At 45.3% G+C, this 20,086-nt stretch overlaps 1 protein-coding gene across 3 annotated transcripts; it reads right to left on the reverse strand.

The window, feature by feature from the left end:
• Window positions 1–1,316: 1,316 nt before the first annotated feature.
• Vps13 (vacuolar protein sorting 13C) lies at window positions 1,317–19,078 on the reverse strand. Of its 3 annotated transcripts, none has more exons than XM_065353726.1 (60): window positions 18,852–19,078; window positions 18,519–18,751; window positions 18,329–18,415; window positions 17,986–18,189; window positions 17,675–17,901; window positions 17,426–17,570; window positions 17,217–17,330; window positions 16,948–17,074; window positions 16,602–16,830; window positions 16,362–16,503; window positions 15,983–16,259; window positions 15,615–15,896; window positions 15,371–15,523; window positions 15,098–15,275; window positions 14,763–14,997; window positions 14,354–14,677; window positions 14,022–14,254; window positions 13,542–13,923; window positions 13,177–13,430; window positions 12,913–13,080; window positions 12,684–12,818; window positions 12,443–12,618; window positions 12,194–12,335; window positions 11,961–12,099; window positions 11,655–11,866; window positions 11,284–11,581; window positions 11,051–11,211; window positions 10,809–10,955; window positions 10,602–10,727; window positions 10,379–10,481; window positions 10,126–10,272; window positions 9,748–10,004; window positions 9,489–9,635; window positions 9,212–9,361; window positions 8,796–9,083; window positions 8,412–8,684; window positions 8,167–8,328; window positions 7,933–8,084; window positions 7,742–7,859; window positions 7,444–7,668; window positions 7,114–7,329; window positions 6,778–6,981; window positions 6,545–6,682; window positions 6,310–6,459; window positions 6,031–6,218; window positions 5,769–5,907; window positions 5,415–5,665; window positions 5,114–5,315; window positions 4,814–5,048; window positions 4,547–4,731; window positions 4,117–4,227; window positions 3,883–4,013; window positions 3,584–3,779; window positions 3,377–3,494; window positions 3,010–3,119; window positions 2,576–2,745; window positions 2,382–2,496; window positions 2,087–2,242; window positions 1,807–1,998; window positions 1,317–1,715 (listed from the first exon to the last, which is right to left on the reverse strand). In XM_065353726.1, the coding sequence occupies exons 2-60, from the start codon at window positions 18,616–18,618 to the stop codon at window positions 1,662–1,664; spliced, it is 10,680 nt and encodes a 3,559-aa protein (XP_065209798.1). In that variant the 5' UTR covers window positions 18,619–18,751; window positions 18,852–19,078; the 3' UTR covers window positions 1,317–1,661. The 3 variants fall into 3 exon arrangements, with proteins under 3 accessions (XP_065209798.1, XP_065209799.1, XP_065209797.1); XM_065353727.1 differs by having other exon boundaries at window positions 5,769–5,904; window positions 18,848–19,078; XM_065353725.1 differs by having other exon boundaries at window positions 18,848–19,078.
• Window positions 19,079–20,086: the final 1,008 nt, after the last annotated feature.

Raw genomic sequence — 20,086 nt, forward strand, 5'->3', positions numbered from 1 at the left:
CCCAGTTCGAATCTTATGTCCATTTTAGTTGTACGCCTGTCCTTCAGCGAGAAATCACGAATATCTCGCCGAATACGAGCCCGATCGCAAAACAAAGTTAATTTTTGGAATCAGCGTGCTGAAATTAGTCAGAAAACGACATTAAAATTGCGAAATTTGACAACTTTTTTTCAAGTCAATTCTGAGTCCAAAAAATGGCAAATTTGCGGCAGAAGGAAGCGTCCTGGCGACAATCTGACTTCGGCAATGAATTCGCCGTCCCAAAAATCTCCCTACACCCTATTTTCAACTCGATTGGCGACAGAAAGTTTTGTTTTCCAAAAAAATGTATGAACGTACCCCTTGGCATTTTTTGGATTTTTTTGATTTTCAAAAAAGTCGAGCAAAGGGTCGTTTTCGACTGATTCGAGCATGCCGAGTACGAATTCGATGTCCATTTTAGTTGTACGCCTTTTCTTCAGCGAGAAATCACGAATATCTCGCCGAATACGAGCCCGATCGCAAAACAAAGTTCATTTTTGGAATCAGCGTGCTGAAATTAGTCAGAAAACGACATTAAAATTGCGAAATTTGACAACTTTTTTTCAAGTCAATTTTGAGTCCAAAAAATGGCAAATTTGCGGCAGAAGGAAGCGTCCTGGCGACAATCTGACTTCGGCAATGAATTCGCCGTCCCAAAAAACCCCCTACACCCTATTTCCAACTCGATTGGCGACAGAAAGTTTTTTTTTCCAAAAAAATGTATGAACGTCCCCTTGGTATTTTTTGATTTTCAAAAAAGTCGAGCAAAGGATCGTTTTCGACTAATTCGAGCAAGCCCAGTTCGAATCTTATGTTCATTTTAGTTGTACGCCTTTCCTTCAGCGAGAAATAACGAATATCTCGCCGAATACGAGCCCGATCGCAAAACAAAGTTAATTTTTGGAATCAGCGTGCTGAAATTAGTCAGAAAACGACATTAAAATTGCGAAATTTGTCAACTTTTTTCAAGTCAATTTTGATGTTAAAAAAAGCCTTTTTGCGAGAGAATGGAAGGCTCTGGTGAAAAGCTGACCCCGGAAATGAATTCGCCGTCCCGAAGAACCCCCTGGACCCGATTGTCAACTCGATTGACGAGTAAAAGTTTTTTTTTCCAAAAAAATGTATGAAAGTAACCCTTTGGATTTTTTTTCATCATCGTGTTCTGCAATTTCCAGTCGAATTTGTATCGAAGACTTATCTTTGAATTATTTGAATAATTGTGCCGCAATGAAATCTATGGAAACAGATCTTACGATCTAATTCGAAAATGAACACTAGTTGTAACACCGGCGGTGTATTGTGACTTGTTAACATACTGTATTTGATATATGAAAAACATAAAAATGAAAAAATTGAATCGCATTTTCGATTTAGAACACTTAACGGGTAACAATGATCATCAATTTGTGTTCTCAAAACAAGGAGTAAATACATATAAACGATGCGACATTAAATAAATAAAATAAAAAAGGGCCGTAGGTTAGTTTTTTAAAGAAGACGTGAATTAGTGGAAGTGTAATAAGGGTAAGACGGTAATCCGGCGAGCAAATATGGAAAGCCGTTCAAAATGTCGGATGGCTTGAAAAACGTGTCCGCAGTCCGCGACATGGTTACAATGTGTGGCCATCGCACGCGCTCCACTATAGAGATCGATGCGCTTTTTTCACCAACTCTTTCATCGTAGCGATCAACCACTGCAACAGGAGGAAGAATAACGTGAGAGCGGCGAATAATACGGGTAAATTAATGTACCGAGAGCGAGAGAACATCTAAGGGCATACGTACTACGCGCAGATGTTTATCAGATACGATCAAAATTTTTCCTTTGGAGGTCCTCTTGAAAAGTGATCCGATAGCGCCGACAGGAGAGGAGACTGGCCTCCTGCTATCGCCCGAATCCACTCTGATGCTAACTCCGTATTCGCTTTCCGCGATACCGTCTTCTTTAATTTCGTTCCACGTATATTGCCATTCGATCTGCGAAATAATACGTACGTAGGTATTTAAAAAGGTCGAGTAAGCTGCGGAGAGACGACTTTTAATCGGCGCGCCGCCGCATACGTACTTTGATGTTGTCGCTGAATATATCGCTCGATTTGACTAGATATATAACTCGGTTATTCGTAACCAAAAGAACTTCTTTATCGGGTTGATTACTATCGGCCATCGGTAAGTGGAACACGTAATTGTCGGTGCTCGTAAACTTTCCTTTTTCCGTGTTCTGAATTTCGAATAAAAGAAAAAAACAGAAAGATTACTAAAATATCAGCTCGAGCGTACAACGACGCAACGAGCAGCTTCCTTCGCCGCGGCCGTAGGAAGAACGAAAGACGAAGAAAATAAAAACAAAAACCGCGTACCAATAGTAATTTGATGCCTTGGGCGTCTTTTTGCGAATACGGGACAACTAGACCGTTTTCCTTGAAATAACGAGGTAACCTGTATCGACTGACTTCTTCGGAAAACGTAGTTACTCTGCGACGAAAAAAACAAACGGATAGAAACGCGCCGGTTGCGTTAAAACAAAGCAGGAAAACCTACTCGGTACTCGTACCTTCTGACTACGTCGACGGTACCGCTAGCGAAATCCACAACACCGGACGCCGGACGCATGAATAAACCAACCATACCCTTGCCGACTCCTTTCACAAATCCTTCGACGCCTTCTTCTTTCGCTCCCGATATCGGTTTACTAATCACTCCGCCGACGCCTTCGACAACTCCCTACGAAACGGAAATGAGTAGGTAGAGGTATATACATATGTACTCGCACAAAACCTAACCAACCGAACGCTAGCGAGGATTTTGGCCACGAAACTTATTAAAATACTCGTATGTACTAGGTACATTGATCGTGATCAATATACCGCCATCCATCGCCAGCCCATATTTCGTCGCGAAACGATCGCTGGTCATGTTCGATATTATCGATGACTCCGTGGATCTGTAGGTGGCTGGTGGCAGGTGGCAGGCCTACAGCCTACTTACCATTACTAATCCACGACCGCCTTCCGCGAAGCTAGTTTGTTGCTGCGCCAGCCTTTGGCGTCTTTTTTTCTGGTATTCTTCGTCCAATGTTAAAGCGGCGATACCTTTCCCTATAGGCGGGCAAAAAAACAAAACAAAAAAAACGGCGAAATGATAATCGATAGGTACAGTTATTAGGTACATATTCAACGAGGAGTAGGTTGGAGCAATTTACGAGCCTTATGTAAATTTAAAAAGATGGAATGAAAGCCGATCAGTGCCAATATGGCGAGTAACAAAACGATATTGTAGCTGGCGCGAACAAATTAGTAGGTAGTACATAATTTTAATATACTATCAACAATACTCGTATTCACATATGACGTACCCATTGCGCCGGTAATTCTGCCGACAGCTCCCGCAGCTCCGCCAACCGTATGCCCAAACAAACTGCGAACGCCGAGTAAAACTCCTTCGGCGAATTCGCTAGGACCTTGAATGGCTCCCTGGCAAAAGAAAAGCAAAAAAATAGGTACTAAATTGGGCCTACGAAGCGTGGAGTGGAGCTTTAGCCTTAGCCTCAGTTTCTGCCTACCTGAAAAGGTTCGTAAAAGAAATCTTCGACTCCCTGCTTGAAACCGGTTACTAAACCAAACGGATTACCCAACACATCCAAGCCCAATACCAAGACGTACAGTTGCTTGACAAACTGGCCGATATAGTGCGTTTTCACTTCGGTCATAAGTTGAGATTGCGAGTAGAAGTTGTGTTTTCTTTCGAAATACGCTAACCTGAAAAGGAAGAGCGACGAACAAAAAACGTCGTCGTCGTCGTCGATGAGAAAATGCGAGTATGTACAAACTACAAATCGTATGGAGGAGGACTATCTCTCACCTGAATACGACGTCGTTAACGTCCGTCAATGTGACGCCTACGCTTTGCGTGAGCAGGTTGACTATGGGCAAGCCTTGCTGCGGACTACCGTCGTTCGGATTTTCACCGCACAACGAAAAACTAACGTGTATCTACGGACAAGGGATACGGTACGGTACGGTATTAATACGATTAAGCGTAAGCTACGTACGAGTACGAGTATGCGGAGTGTGTTGCGCTACAAAATTTACAAACTTTCAACGGAGAGAAATGAAGCAGGTCGTAAAAATCTTGACTAGTGACCGAAGAAATATGAACGCCTAACGGTTCCTTATACACATTCTGGTCGGTTTGAAACTGCGCTAGCTGTTATCAAAATAAATCCACCAGTAATTAGGTAAATGCCGACAACGAGTTACCGACCGTAGCCGTGGCCGTGGCCGTAACCGATGCCAGTCCTAGTAGCAAAGTTGATTTGATACGTATGCAATATAGGCAGTAGACGCAGCTGTAGGTATTAGTTACGGCTGCGGCTGCGGTTAGGTGGATAGACAGGTACTAGGTGTAACTGTAGGTAGGTAGGTAGATAGCAGACGAGCAAATGCCGCAACAACCGACTATTTCGAACGTAAGCGTAACTTGCAATTAGATAGAGAAAAAAGGAAAAGGAGTACCCAACACCTACCTCTTCGTCATCGGTAACGCAGTCGGCTTCCAAAAATTTCACCAAAGCGTTAACGAAGCCGATATCTATTTTAACGTGGAATTCTTGCACGAGCACTTTGAAATATTTGAACTGCTTGACAGCTCCGGCTGCGTTTTCGTCCACTCTTTGCACTATACTTAGTTCGGCGAAAGGTCTTTCGCGAGCTGCGCACATCGAAATAACGCAAATGTAAAAATGTCAGCGCAAGTCGGCCGAAACAAGAGAGATGTACTTATGTACACTGACCGGAGCTGGTGCTTTCGTCGCTGGTATTGGCCATGCTTTTCGGCGGAGGTATAGGCGAAAATATTACCGGAAAAACGCAATCGTAAATTTGATTATCGACTTGCAAACGATTTATTTTGGCGTGAACCTGTTTATAGCGTTCTGACGATCTGATTTGCAACCATAAACCGTTGTTATACGTTCGCCGTATTTTTTTCACGCTCGGCTTAATAATATAGCCGTCGCCAAAGTTCACCTTGAAACACATTAGTCATTAGTCATTAGTGACTACACGGTAAAGGCAATATTACGAGTATTTACCGTTATGGTGGAATCTTTTGCGAGCACGATCTCGACATCGGCAGTGGCGGCGGCGGCGGTGGCGACGCTGTCGTCGTTCTCCGCCATACGTAGCGCATTGCGATATTTCACGAAGGCCTCTTCTAATCGTTTATTCAACTGATCGTTGGCTGGTTTAAATCTTTTGCCGCTCTGTTTCTGTACTTCCCAAACAACCGCCGAGCTATTATTTTTAACAAACGAAAACGATTCGAATTACCGGTAGGAGTGGGAAATGAAATCACATCACATCACATCACATCGTATTATCGCATCACGTTACCTGGAAACGCTGACGTACAACAGTTCTTGTCTGGAAATGTTGTTGACCAACGAAAATCCGATACCTTTGAGATCTAACTGTATTTCTTGCTGAGTCTGTTCGAAATCGGCGACCGCTTCGATCTCTTTCACCACGTACGGATCGCTGGTGAACAACAAAACGCGTTGCATTCCGTTCAAAAACGAAATCCAGTACTTTTTGTCGCCCTCACTTTGGACAGCATCTAATTTGCGCAGTTCGCCGATACCGTCCTGCGGTGCACGCCAATTCGACCGGCATTAAAAATACACGTATACGCGCGTATCGTATAGGCTATTAATTTTCACTCGAGAATACGCCATTAGTTATACGTACCGTCCGCAGATCGATATGCGAAGCGCTGGCGTTGGTTATCAGAGCCGGGTTATCCATGTTCGCTGCCGACCAATTGAATAACAGTTGATGTTTGGCTTTCAGAGATACGATTTCATTTCCGCAGTTTTCCAATCGGCTGCTGGTCGCAAACACAACACAACACAACACAGCGCAGCGGATTAAGTGCACTACTCGTCGTACCGGGCAGGCTACGCCTGCGCCAGTAAAAGTACTACATACATACTTATTAGTAAATACATACCCGTTTCGATCGTACGTGATGGCGTTGGCGTTGGCGTTGGTGTTGGCTTTCACGTCGATTTCGGCGCATTCCAAACTCGAATCGGTATCGTTGATGATGAGAGCGGTGGCCATTTTAGGTTGGAACGAAGCGATGGCCAAGTACACGCCACCTTCGTTAACTTGAACGTCGGCTTGTAGTCCGCCCAACTGCGAAACCATCGAACAAAAGCCAGCGAGTAAATACGACTCGTACGTGAATTTTACGTAGGGTAGGTAGGAAGGTAGGTAATCGTCTTACCGAATTGTACAGTTTCAAGGTATGAGTTCGGATTTTCAAGTACGAAAAGGACGCGGTCACTTGAATGGTATCGGCAATCCTGAGCTCTAGCACTTTGTCGTTATCTTCTTTGGCGATCGGCCAGAACGGAATGCAGGCTCCGCTTTCCACCTGCACAAAAAACGACCAGCACGAATATCAACGGTAACGACTAATTTAATACGTAATTGGTGGCGCCGGCGAGTTCGTTTCGTACCCGTATCCAATCGGCGTTTCGAATTCGACTCTCTCGCAATTCCACCGCAACCGGGCAGTTGTTCGCTACGGTGAAGAACGGCGAAAATATCACTTGTTTGGTCAGCGTGTTGTAATTAAGTCTGATGTAAACTCCCAACTACATACCAAAATAATGAAATAAAATAAAACGAATAAAAAATAGACGAAGATGGCCGAGAGCTATTATAGGCATAGGAATAGGCATAGGCGTACCTGGTAAATGCGTTGCGAATACGAACAAGAAACCGATCCCGAGTTGCCGGCAACATCCATCGAAAATTTATCCGACCATTCGCCGTCGCCGACTCTGACGCAAGCTTTCTTTTTGCTGAAGAAGGACTTTTCTTTGAACGAGAACAATATGGGTTCTTCGAAAGAGGCTGGATGATGTAAAATCATGCCGCCGTCTTCCACGCCCTGAAAAAGGAGACCGGAACCAGTCATCAGCGCAGCGCAGCGCAACGCAACGTAAAACGAAAATAGGTAATACGACGACGCGAATTATGTACATACGCGATTACACAATGAAAACGATCGGCGATCGCATACCTTGTAGGATAAATTCAAGCCGCTTTTATTAACCATCCAGTATGGACAATACAAGGCGAAAATCATCGAATCGTCGCAATTACTGTACCAAACGCCTAAATTCAAGGAAAATGCTTTTTCGCTGTCGAACGACGTGAACGTCCAAACTGAAAATATGGGAGCGTCCGACTTGATCAACTTTTTGCACGACCACACCTTATCCAGATAATTATCCAGCTGAAACGAATACGGGACACGAGTATCGGCGGAGCACGGAGCAGTAGTAGATTAGCACTTGGCAGTATTGTAAATGTACTCGTTAGCTATAGCTACTTACTACTTAGTACTTACCCTCAACACGATGGTCGAATGATCCGGTTCGGCGGTGCAAACGTTGATATTTTGTCCGGGTTGCAAACGATGTTCGGCGGCGATTCCTTGCAAACAACACACCACCTCGACGGGTAAAAAGTTTTTGAAAATCAACGTCGGTCTGAGACGTATACTGTACGCCGTACTGGCCACCGTATAACACGTCGTATTCTCGTAGTACACTTGCTCCATTTGTCCTAAAATCTGAAATACACGTCGTAATACTCGTAGACGAATTTCGAGCGTTTGCTAAGCTACCAGTAAGTCAAGTACGCACTCGCATGAAAAACGGATCTTCGTTTTCGCTATTTTTCGAAATACAGCACACTTGCTTGGTAAGCGATACGGTTTTTTGAAGGTCTTTCCAAACGATCGGCTCGGTCGATACGCTATACCTATACCAAGACGTCCATCGTAAAATACAAGTACGAGGAGGTAAGGTAGGGATGGTAATTACTCGATACTCACCCCTCGGGCGCGAAAAATAAATAACCTTTGGTATTGTACACCGCTTCGACGGGCACGTTCAAATATTGCGACGGGCCAACTTTACCTACTCGGTCGAGTCTGTCGTTCTTCATCGAATACGCCACAATTTCAACGTTGAAATGATTATAAACCTGCGAGCGCCATCCGTTACAATACGTATTTTTCAACTACGGTAAAAAAAAAAAGAAAAAAAGAAAAGAGCGAATAACTTACGCGAACTACGCTAAGAATGGTAACGATTACGCTGCCTTCGACGACGTCCACTTCGGAAATCAAACCCCACGTTTCGTTCAAACCGTCGCCGGATTTGACCGCAAAATATCGTTTGTCGGCTCTGCAAACGGGCAACGCCAATTCTTTTTTGCGGCATAAGATCTGCGTGCGTACGAACGAAACAAAATCACGATTAGTCTTGTATTCGCCGCACGTTAGCTCGTCAGCTCGTTGGCCGGACTTACGGTAACGCGCAGAAAATCCGTATCTCGCTGCTTAATCGTATTCAATTCGTCCAATAAACACGGCTGTTGTTCGTCCTTTCGACGATTACCACCGCCGTGGATGTCGTTGGTGTTGGCGTTGGCGTGACCGTCTACGTCGGCGGCGAGTTTTTTCTTCGACAACCGTACCGTACATCCTCGAGGTACGATTACACGAGACGACGATGGCGATGGCGACGGCGATGATGCTAATTCCGATGACTCGGACGGATTTACGCCGTCCACGCTAATGAGCTGCACGCACACAACGCATACCGCATACGATATAAAAATGCGACAAACTGGCTCATCGCAGGTTTAACGATAGAATTAGGGCTAGGCTAGGCTAGGCTAGGTTAAGGTTACCTTGAACGGCTGATCTTCGGTTAAAGATAGTTGCACATCGACGCCGAATTCGTTGATTAGCATATAACAGGACGAGCCATCTACTTCGTGCGCCAATCGAGCTTTCGCCGCCGCCGCCGCCGCAGCCGCAGCCGCAGCAGCGTTCGATTCGTCGATGGCGACCGCCGAAACGTTAGAACACGAAGTTGACGGCGCGTCATGTTTAACACGCACCACGTCGTTGAACGATTGACTAAGCGTTTTCACTACATCTATACACGTTTTCGTAAATGTTACTTCGATCCTTTCCTGAAAGATGAATACGATATAAGACAAACTAGCGAATAATACATACATCGAAGACGTCGATGCTGACTGGCTGACTCCTATGAAAAGGAAAAGGAAAAATCAAAGTACTTGGGTACAGGTACACTAACCTCGGAACTGAAACGCAACGACAGTAACGGTTCTTTCTGGACCGGAGGAATTTTGACGAGCGTCGAATCGACTACCGTCGACGCGTTATTGTCGCAGCAATCTTCGTTTTGTTGCGACTGCGACGGCGGCGCTTTATTCAACATTTTGCACTGAAAAATTGCACCACATGGCCGAGTGAGCGGTAATCGTCACACTGCCACACTGCCACACTGCACCACTGCACCGTAGGCGGCAGTAGGCCTAGGTAATCGTGAATACGAGTAAAACGTTTTTTACCTGAAACTGCAATTTCCAGGGTTCGCATTTTTCTTTTATTAAAGAATCGGCGCAAGGTTGAATGATCGGTTCGATTATCGGTTCCCACATGGCCAAACGGGTATTGTAGTAACCGATTTCTAAGCTGATGTAGCTCTCTAACGTCAACTGCACGCGATAAGCACGATAACATATTAATTTACATTTACCGCGATAGCCAATAGTCGATAGCGCTCACGAGCAACATACGAGTTGTACTTGTATTTGTAGTTGTACGTACGTGTTCGACAGTTTTCCTCACACTAGCTCGAAACGACGAATTCAACGCTAACAAAGGTATGGTTTTCTTTCCGACGCCAGCTTCTAAAGTAACTCGCACAACCGGAATCGCCATCATTATCAAATCGACGCGTTTTTCATTCGGTATTCCAGCGGTAGCGGCAGCAGCAGCGGCAGCATCGGCGGAAACCAGCGGCAGCGGCAGCGGCGACGACGGAGTGTTATCCGCATAGGCGAGTAAAGCATCTTCGGCTTCTTCTACGTGTGTGACGATGTGTGTATGTAGATGTACGTGCAAAAAAACACCCGCCATGTTTTAAAAATAAACTGAGGGGTGGGATGGGGGAGGGGGGAGAACTATAAACGTACTCGCTCTTACCCATTTCTAAAAACCAATATCCTTCTTTCACGGGCTTCTGATTCCATACGTCCGAATAATCTGGAGGACTGGACTCGCTAATACCGGATTCGTCTTCCACCTTCGGCACAAGAGTCGAAGAGATGTTGGTCAACAACGCGATCGTACCTGTAAAACGGCGTCAAAAAACACGAATGAAAAATGTTCAACGACGCGACGCGACGCGACGCGAGGTAGCCAATCGAACGTGCAACGTGCGACGTCCGAGTCTTACCTGCCGTAATTGAAACGTTTACTTGGCTCACATTCACATCCAGATGTAAATTACCATTTTCGGAAGAGGCGCCGTTCACGTCGATACTCAACGGATGAACAATCTACGCAAAACCAAAAAAAAAAAAAAAAAAAAAAAAAAAAAAAAAATAGTTCGTAAACGCTTACAGAAGTGCCAAATGCCGTGCATTCGGCATTACGAGTACGGTACGCGGTACACTCACCAGCGCCGCGCTTTGATGTCTTTTTTCCGGATTGTAGCAGCACGTGTACAGTTGTAAATCACGCAAAACCGCGTTGATCGCCAAGCGATTGTCGTGGCTGATTTGAAGTTTGACATTCGCTTCGTTCTAGTCAACAAAACGCGACGACAAAAAATAAAATTGAATCGCCAATCGCCAAACGCCAACGAAATAAAGCTCGTCACTTACGTTGAGAATAATAGCGTTTGTATCGATGTCGTCCAAATTCTCCACCAAAATGATATCCGGTTTCTCCAGCACTAAACTAAACAATATGATGGACGCGAGACCGGAAACGGCCGCACTTTGATCGTTCAACGAGGCGACTCCGCCGCTCTGAAACGAACGAATAACAACGCATTTTCAACATTACCATTACCATTACCATTCGGATTCGGATTCGGCCGAACTCCGTTCACATATGGACTTACCGACGAGGCGGATGTATCCGGTTGCCTTTTAACGTTCGCCGAGGCTTTATTAGCGCTCGCGCTGGTAGGATTACCGACAGACTGAGGTGAAAAAAATTCTTGGATTTTCGTTATGTGATCCACATTTAGGATGAGCACGAAACTATAAACGTGAGCGTTCACTGCGGCATAATAACGCTTTATTAGTCGGTATTCGGCGACCGGACTACAATAATGAGCGTTCGATTACCTACCGTTGGTATGATTGGTGTCTTTTTCAAAAATCACATCCACCATGTTTCTGGCGGTAGTGGTGACGGCGGCGGCGGCGGCGGCGGCGGCGGCGGACGAGTCGCGTATCGACGACGGTGAACCGACAGACGTCGCGGGCAATTTCCTTTCCATATATCGTTTCACGGGGTTGGCGATTTTCGACGAGCGCGTATCGTCTAGACAACAATTGGATAACGAAGCGTGCACAGCGAGGCGCGTATCCGTCATCAACGAACCGGTCACCGACAACAACGATACCGTGAATTTCGCTAAACCATCCTGAAAACAAACATCGGCCGAGTGATACGAGTACGAGTACTAAATGCAAAACCAAAAATAGCGAGCTACCAACTTTTTTGTCGTTGGACATGGTGTACAAATCGATGGTGACGCTTTCGAGCGTCATTTCGAATTTCAGCATCGTTCGAACTCGTTGCTCGTCCGCATCGCTAACTATATGACAGTCGGCTTGCGTTAAATCCGTGACCGCTTCCGTAATCGGATCTTGATCGTCGGCTGCGATAGCGTTTGCGGCTGCTGCTGCTGCTGCTGCTGATACCGCCGCTAACACACGTGATCGGCAAACGTTAGGTAAATACGTATTACCGTACGAAATATGTGTATTGTGTACGATCCACCGCCAGTGTAGTCGACTTACTTTGTTCGTTGGCAAAGCGCGGCTGTTGTTGACGGCCGTCTCTTTGGCAGGCTGCGTTACTCGTATCGCGCGTTTCAGCGCCCAAGTTTTCTTGAAGCGTTTTCATGACGACGTCGTAATCGTGAGCCGTGATCGTAATCTGCGGCAGACGAATAATGCGTATTAACGAGCGATCGACGATTCGCGATTGGCGATTCGCAATTCGCAATTCGCGGCGCGCGCTTGGTACTCACGTGTATGGGACAAAACTCGCCGCGAATATCGATATCGGCTACTTGGTCGAACCAGGCCACCGATAAATTACGCTCGATTACCAACTGATAGTTGACGGCTTTCAACACAGTATGTTCGGGATCCGTTCGTTCGTAATTTGTCCTGAAACAGTAGCGTGCGAATCAATGAATCATGTACGAGTACTACGAGTAATAACGTACGTACTACGTAGCTGCGCTGCGCTGCGCCCAACTGCCGCCGTAACTTACCTGATAATTTTCATGTCCTTCAACGCGACGAAAACTTGATCGATGAGAGGCTCGTGCTGCGACGGCGGCGACGTATTAGCTAGTTTTTTCAGCCTGTTCTTCACCGACAGATTACCGAAATCGACGATAAATATCTGGCTGCTGCGACTATTTCGCGGGATCGTAATGACCGGAGCCTAAACGTATGTAAGGCGTGTTTAAAATTTTGCCCAACGCAAATCGTAAGACTTGTAAAACTTACATCTACGAAAACGTCTAGAAGCACGCGGGTCGACGATTGATAAACCTGCTGCACGTTCATCTTGGCCGATGCTACGGCGGCCGCCGACACTTCGGCCAGCATTTTTTTGCTACTTTGAAAATTATTCGCGAATTGCTGAAACAAAATACGTAAAAAAAATTATTACGTTCGGCGCGGCGCGGCCAAGGCTCGAGGCTTTCCCTTACCACCATACCACTGTACCACTTACCAGCACGTCTACGATGAATTGGTTGATGAAAACGCAGTGTAACGAGCTCATCTGTACTTTGACCGATACGTCGAAATCGTTCTCCGAACGAATCGCATCCGACGTTTGGTCATTGTGCAACGTGACGACCGCTTTGAAAGCTCGCTTCCCTTCCACAATATAGGCAATCTACGCGCATCGTAATCATATTCGGTAATCAGTACTCAGTAATCACGATTATTAGCGAGTGCGACACGCGTACGCGTACAACAACGTCCAACGTACCTTATTGTATATGGTTTCGGCGTTTAAATCGTAAACGCTAATCGAATGTAGGTCGACGTCGATCTCGGTACACGATTTATCGATTCGAGTAGACAAATGTAATCCGTTCACGTACATCGAAGCTAAAGATCCACGCGCCGTCTGCAAACATACTTGGATTTCGTCCAAGCAAGCGGTCACCTGAAATTCTATAATCGTACCGCCTTCGGACGATTCGTCCGAAGCCACCGCTGCCGCGTGAGAATGAGAACCAGCTGCGCCAAAAAGACGAAAACAATTAATACGCAGCAGTATGTAATGTAATGTAATGTAATGTACACAACAGGCTTGCGATACAAAACCACACTCGCTACTCGTTAGCTTACTCAAATCAGACAGTTGATCTTCGACGATGGCGGCGAGCGCGGATTTGGTCTTCAATTTTCTGGACTTCTTTTCGACGGCGACCGAAACCGCAGATCCGGAGCTACTTTTACGTCTCTTGGTAGCGGCGGCCAGTTTGGCGGCCGAATACTGCGGACGCGATTGCGACGTCGCGCCGGACGCGATTAGGGCGGCGTTGGCGTTACCGCTGTTGGCGGCTTTCGATAATATGGCCAACACGCGAGCCTGCAGGTCTCCGATCCATTGTATCGTGTCCATAATGGCGTCTTGATGAGCGATCGCGTACAGTTTGGTAAATTCGACGGCGAGTTTTACGGCCGTCGAATTATAAAGCGTTTCAAATACCGGCGAATTCTTCTCGGCCTACGACGCGAAATATTCACATTACCGGGTGCTACCCGATTGCACTCGAGTCGAGTCGAGTCGAGTGTGTCTACGTAGTGCGTTGTTGTTGTACTTACGATTATCAATTTGCAAAAGAAGAGATATTGTTGGGAGGAGCGATCATCGCCAACCGGCGTACTGATGGCCGGTATAATCGAGTCCTTGTAGTTCTGCAGCAACGAAAGTTTGCCCAGCTTGGCGGATATTTCGCAAGAATACGTTCTCTGAACGAAGCTCAGTTGCAGAGTATTCACGGAAGCTTCGATCAGCGCGTTTTCCATCGATTCGCGTTGCACGTACACGGTGAGACCTGCGACAAGCACGAGCGAGTCAATACATACATAAGTATCTATCTATCTACGAGTTCGGTCTCAGTCTCGGCCTCGGCCTCGGCCTCGGCCTCACTTACCTTGCAGACTGAAATTCGCTTCCAAATTAATGTAATCGACGTCGGGCATTCTGTTGGAGGACGATGTCGAATGCTCTAAACTGCGAGCAGAGGAGCCTGCCGCCGTCGTTTTCGTTTTTCCGTACTTTTTTAGCGTGGAAAATTGTAAACGGTTAAGAGATTCTAGTTTCTGCCGCAACGAAGCGGCCGAATCGTAAATAGTGGAAGCGTCGTCGTCGTCGTCGCCGCCGTCGTCCGCGTGTTCGGCCGTGATTAACGTTTCGTCAGAATGACTAGGTAAAGGAAGACTGATGATCAACGATACCACTTCCAATAACGTTTTTTCTACGCATACAAACAAACGACCAAACGAATAATCCGACAGTACAGTAACAAAAATAACGAATACCTACGATCGAATTACTCGTACCGGTAATTTTCACAGTCACATCCGGCAAGCTACCGTCAATTTTTATTTTTGGCAAACGCGGATCGTCGTCGATCACGCATTTGTATATATCCACGTAAACGCTAGTCGGCTGAAGAATATGCGAATCGCGGCTGGCGGGCGAAACTGCCGAGGATGCGACGTCGTTGCCGTCGCCGTCGCAGTCACCGCCACCTATCAATGGTTTCCATTTTTGACCGGCTTTCAACGACAGTATCTGCGCAACAGAGACAACACACATATGTGTAAGTAACACAACATAACTGCGCGTGCGCGTGTGCGTGTGCGGCTCGAATCGGCCAATTTACGAGTATTACCTGTACTTCTCCTAAACATATTCTAAAACAATCGTAGCACTTGGACATCATCTCGGTGAATACTTGATCTTCGGAGCTACCTTCTTTCAGCATGCGTTTCACATTCACGATCGCGTTATCCCTATTTTGCGAAACGACCGTGATACGACCCAAATTTATCACCAAAGCCATCTCGTTACTGCAACAATTTACGTACGATGTGATGCGATGCGATACAACGACGTTTCAACAGACACTCGTAATATGCATTGTGGGTACTGGGTAGTAACCTACTTTGTGTAAAATCCGCCGAAAGGAAGAATCAAGTAAGGCGCCATCAAATCGACTTTCAAATCTAATTTCGCGCTCTTTTCGATGGCGTACTGAAGCCGGACGGTAGATCTCTCTTTCATTTCTTCGAATTTCGTATTGGCCGCCGCTTGTATCCTTTATTGCGAGTGTTGGTGATGAAAAATAGAAACGGTATGGTCAATAGGTGGTAGGTATCGGTGGTTGTTGTACTATCGTCAATACTTACTGATTCTTCACCGTCGTAATGTCGTTTTGCGGCGTAAATACTTGAAGAATTTTGATGACGGTCTGCGCGTCGTAAACGACTTTCAACGGGCGCAAAGTGACGTGCAGCCGTTGATCGAACTGACCGTCTTGCGGATTCGTTTCGAAGAATACGTTTAAAAAGTATCGTCGTTCGTTGTCGTCGTTTTCGTGACTGGCTGACAATTTGGAACGGATAATCTTGGGCACGATGCCTCGTTGTTGCATTCCCAACGTTTCGAAAGACTGCATAGTCAGCGACAAGCTGCGTAACAAATACGTATGTTACTTAAAGAAAGGCGGGTAAGCGCGAACCGATTAAAATGACGGCGATAGCGACGTAAAACTTACGCGAACGATTGCGCTGCCGGCCTCTGACTAATCGAGGCGAGCACTTCTTTGAACTGCACCGTCATGACGCAATTGGCGCCGCCGTTGCCGTTGTCGTTGTCGTTCGATCGAAAGTCGTCGTCGATAATTCTGATTTTCAAAACTTTCAACACAAATTCCAGACGGATAGCCACGAACGACGGCGGAAACAAGGTCGGTATCAAACTTTCGTGATAATCGATGGCGCGATACAGTTTTTCTTTTTCATCTTCGGTCATCGCATTTCCGAACTGCTTCACTAGAAAGAGAACAGAAAACATTACTTCCACAACTACCTAACAACCTACGCAGTACGCACTACGCAGCTAGGCCTACGATCGGACGACGTCACGTTAGTTACCAATGTTGCTGGTTAGATTTTGATCGTCTTGATCGTGCGCGCTGCTCTTACTCGAGGACGAAAACCAACCGCCGAACCAACCGCCACCGCCACTCTTCTTCATTGCCTTCTGTTCGGCGCTAAATCGTCCTTCTCTTTCGACCTTTCGCGAGTAATACAAATAATAATAACAACGACGTTAATAATCGAATTAAATCGAATCATATCGAATCTAACGGAGCACGCATTCTAGACTCGTACCTCGTTTTCGACTTGTTGGCGAATTAATACGATATTGAAGGCGTCCAAATCACGCTCCAGTTGTTCGAGAGTTTTAGTAACCGGTTCGCTAGGCTTTTCAGTGAGTTTGCGACGATACGCGCTAACGTACTGCTTACATAGTTCTCGATGGTGTTTAATGCAAGACCAATCCCAGTTACGAGATTTTCGTTTCACGTCGTCTAACGTACACGTAATGGCGAATCTCCACCTGGCAGGGCGGTACAATCGATATAAAGATAAGCAAATTACAACGGTAGAATAGACTAGGCCTAGTATATAGGTTCGCCGAATAAATCGACGTTAGTTGGTTGTAAAATGTGCCAACCATTCTTTGTAATGTCCCTTGTACTGGCGTAAATCGGGTCGGTACTTTCGAAATGGCGCCGCTTTGGTCATCCGATCGAATTGCTCCAACAGCGCTATCAAATCCTGATACTGAGATTTGCGCAAATCTAAACCATTCAACGCACAAAGAGAGAGGGGGGGGGGGGGGGGTAAGTACATTGTGTAAATAAGCGCATTACATACGCATACCGGTACTGGACGTAAGCCCTGGCTATGCGCCGCCTAGTGGCTAGCTGAAATCGCACTTACTCAACAGCAGTTGTTCCAAAACCAAAGATAGAAATATTTTCGGAGTGATGAAATTCAAAAGCTCGGGCTTGGAATTCACTTGTAATTTGGCATCCGAATTGATAGGGCCCAAAACTGAAACAGACGAACCAATCAACGTTGCGGTTTAAGGTAGGTAGGTAATATACCCGTATACTATAGGATAGGCTTAGGAGAGCGATAGTACTCACTGTAGTTATAGCCGACGGTTTGATGAGTTTTACTGGCGATTCCTTCGACGAACAGCTTATTCATCAGTTCGTTGTCGCATTCTGTATTAGCGAAACAAGTCGAATCGGTATTCCAATAAACGGTCAGGCCTTCCATGACCATTATCTGTACAAGGTAAACAGCGAAAAAGCGGCAAATAAACGTACGTCTACGTATGTCTATGTACCGTGTCGTAGCGGCAACCGCAAAAACAACGTTTACAAGCTCACCTTATAAAACAACGGCGATTCGTTTTCCGGTACTACGTAGTTTTCGCAACACTCGTTGGTGGTGTAAATTTTCAAAGTATGCAGCGAAATGCCGATGGAGAACGGACTTTCCGGCTTTGTGACGCGATCTTCGTACCGTACGTGAATATCGCCGATGAATATTTGAACGTTTTTTATGATCTGCGCGGCTAATTTCTCCACAAAAGTGTCGTTCGCTTGCTGATTACCTATTGATTGAAAAAAAGAAGAAGAAGCGATGCATTTTCACCGGCTACCTTCCTCGTCTACAACGTAACACTATCGCAGCGTACCTTTTTCTTTTTCCTTTTCCTTTTTTTTCGCTTCTTCTACTTTGCTCAACATTGCCTGTTTGGCTTCTTGCCGAAATTTTTCTTCCTTTTCCGCGTCATACGTGATGTCTTGAATGGGATTCACGAGCAGAAATAAATTCTCGACGAAAACTTCGACCGGCGCTGTGTAAATATTCTTCCAAGGAATTTTCAAAACCAGTTTTCCTACGATTGCAAATCATTTGATTATATGTGCAAACCAAACGAAAACACACGAGTAGCCACGCCGCGCCGGTAAGGTTCGCCGCGGTAAACAACTGGCCGTTGTTGGCCGAAAAAATTAGCATTTCGTACGTCTACGTACCCAGATGACCGTAAACAGTTTTCACCGGTAAATTTAAATCGTCCAACGCGCTAGGCTTTAAAGATAAATTCTTCAACGAAACGTCGCCTGTGTGGGTGAAGAGTGAAGAATAAGAAAAAACACATTAACACGTTCTCGATTATTATCGAGTAGCTACGTTCTGTTTTTTTCCCCCTAATAATCGACTCACCTCCCCAGATTCCGATTTTCAATTGAGACCGGTCCAGGTTTTCAACGTAATCTCCCAAAAACTTGTTGAGAATATCAACCACAATCGATTCGAACACCATCTTCGATTATCAATTCGAACAGATTTCATACACTTATTTCGCAAACCGCGTCGAGCGTCGATCCGTAGGTGAAAATAGGACCATAGGTAGAGAGGTACTTTCAGTTCGACTCCGCCAGGAATGAACGCAAACACTGCAACATGTAAATCAGATAATCGTTACCCGTCCGACATTGCAAACATGGCGATTATTACGTAATCTCACAATTTTCACGCAAAAATAGTTGTACCTACGCTAGCGGCGGCGAAAATTTCGCACAATCTTAGTACTAGAGTTACTTGAAGTTGAACTACGTCAACGTACTCTACGAAACAATCTGTTCATCTTCTTACAAAACAATTAACATTCAAAATCGAAATAACTACCTACTACTGCGATAGTTTACTTTGGAGAAAAATATATTTGACAAGTAAATTTCGAAAAAAAAAACTGAAACGTAATTTCCATTTAGCGAAACAAATAAAAAATATGTTTAGCCATAAAAAAAATCAGAAATAGTGATAACGAGAACGGCTGATTAGCTATTTTTGATCATTTGATTTGATTACAAACGTCCTCTGAACGTAACGAAACGTTGCGCCCACACAAATCACAAGGTCACGGGTCACGCAATCCTATCACCGTGGCCCGTTACGAACACCGTGCTATTTTGTTGCGTTACGGGGTTACGGCTACGAGCTCACGAATCACGTTTAAGCAGCATCGGTCAAACGGTACGGTACGGTACGGTTACGTTACGCGTACTGTTGATGCAACGAATTACGATATCTATTTTGCCAATTTGCCATCCGGTAATTTCAAATTTGAAATTGAATTCAACGTTCCAATTTTCAACCTTCTTACGAAGCAATTCACTTTTATTTCATCTTTCAAATGGTCGTCTCGCAACTACAGTCTCCAACGATTTCACAATCAACCATCGCTCCTCCAAATCCATTTTGCAACGCAAATATCTACGAGAATTCACACTTTCAAGTTGCGCGCGAAAGTGAATGTGACAGAGTGATGGCGACCAACGAAATTTCATCCCTAACAGCGGTGATACGATGATCACTTCTAACTCCTAACCATTCGGCATCGGCAATCAGCATTCGTTGTCAGCTGCTCGTTCGTCTCAAAAACTTTCGTTCTTGTTCGAGCCGAGTTGTCTGAAATCTTCATATCTACATACCTACCAACTAAAGTTAAAATGTAGATAGTATTGTCGCACAATGCAAAATTCGGAAAGGAACTTTCGAGTACCTATTCTTCATTTTCCATACTCGCTCGTTTTCAGCGTAACTCCGTATCAGTCGCATATTTTTGCGTTTGACGAATTCGTGAAAATTAAAAAGTAGAAACAGAAAAAAACGCTTTTTGAAAACAGAATTCGAAGACGATTCCAGCAAGTGGAATAGAATGAGGTGTAGCCCAGTTCCACGTATAGCCTATGCCTAAACTACAATCGACTTGAATTAATAATACGCCG

The sequence above is a fragment of the Planococcus citri genome, chromosome 2, assembly GCF_950023065.1.
Source record: "Planococcus citri chromosome 2, ihPlaCitr1.1, whole genome shotgun sequence".
Lineage (NCBI taxonomy): Eukaryota > Metazoa > Arthropoda > Insecta > Hemiptera > Pseudococcidae > Planococcus > Planococcus citri.

Excerpts from the sequence above, each read along its gene's own strand:
- Vps13 (XM_065353726.1), bottom strand. The coding sequence starts at position 18,618 with ATGGTGTTCGAATCGATTGTGGTTGATATTCTCAACAAGTTTTTGGGA. Across the intron at positions 16,504-16,601 it reads GCCAACAAGTCGAAAACGAG|GTCGAAAGAGAAGGACGATT; the intron begins GTACGAGTCTAG and ends TACTCGCGAAAG. Across the intron at positions 14,255-14,353 it reads AGCGAATTTCAGTCTGCAAG|GTCTCACCGTGTACGTGCAA; the intron begins GTAAGTGAGGCC and ends TGCTTGTCGCAG.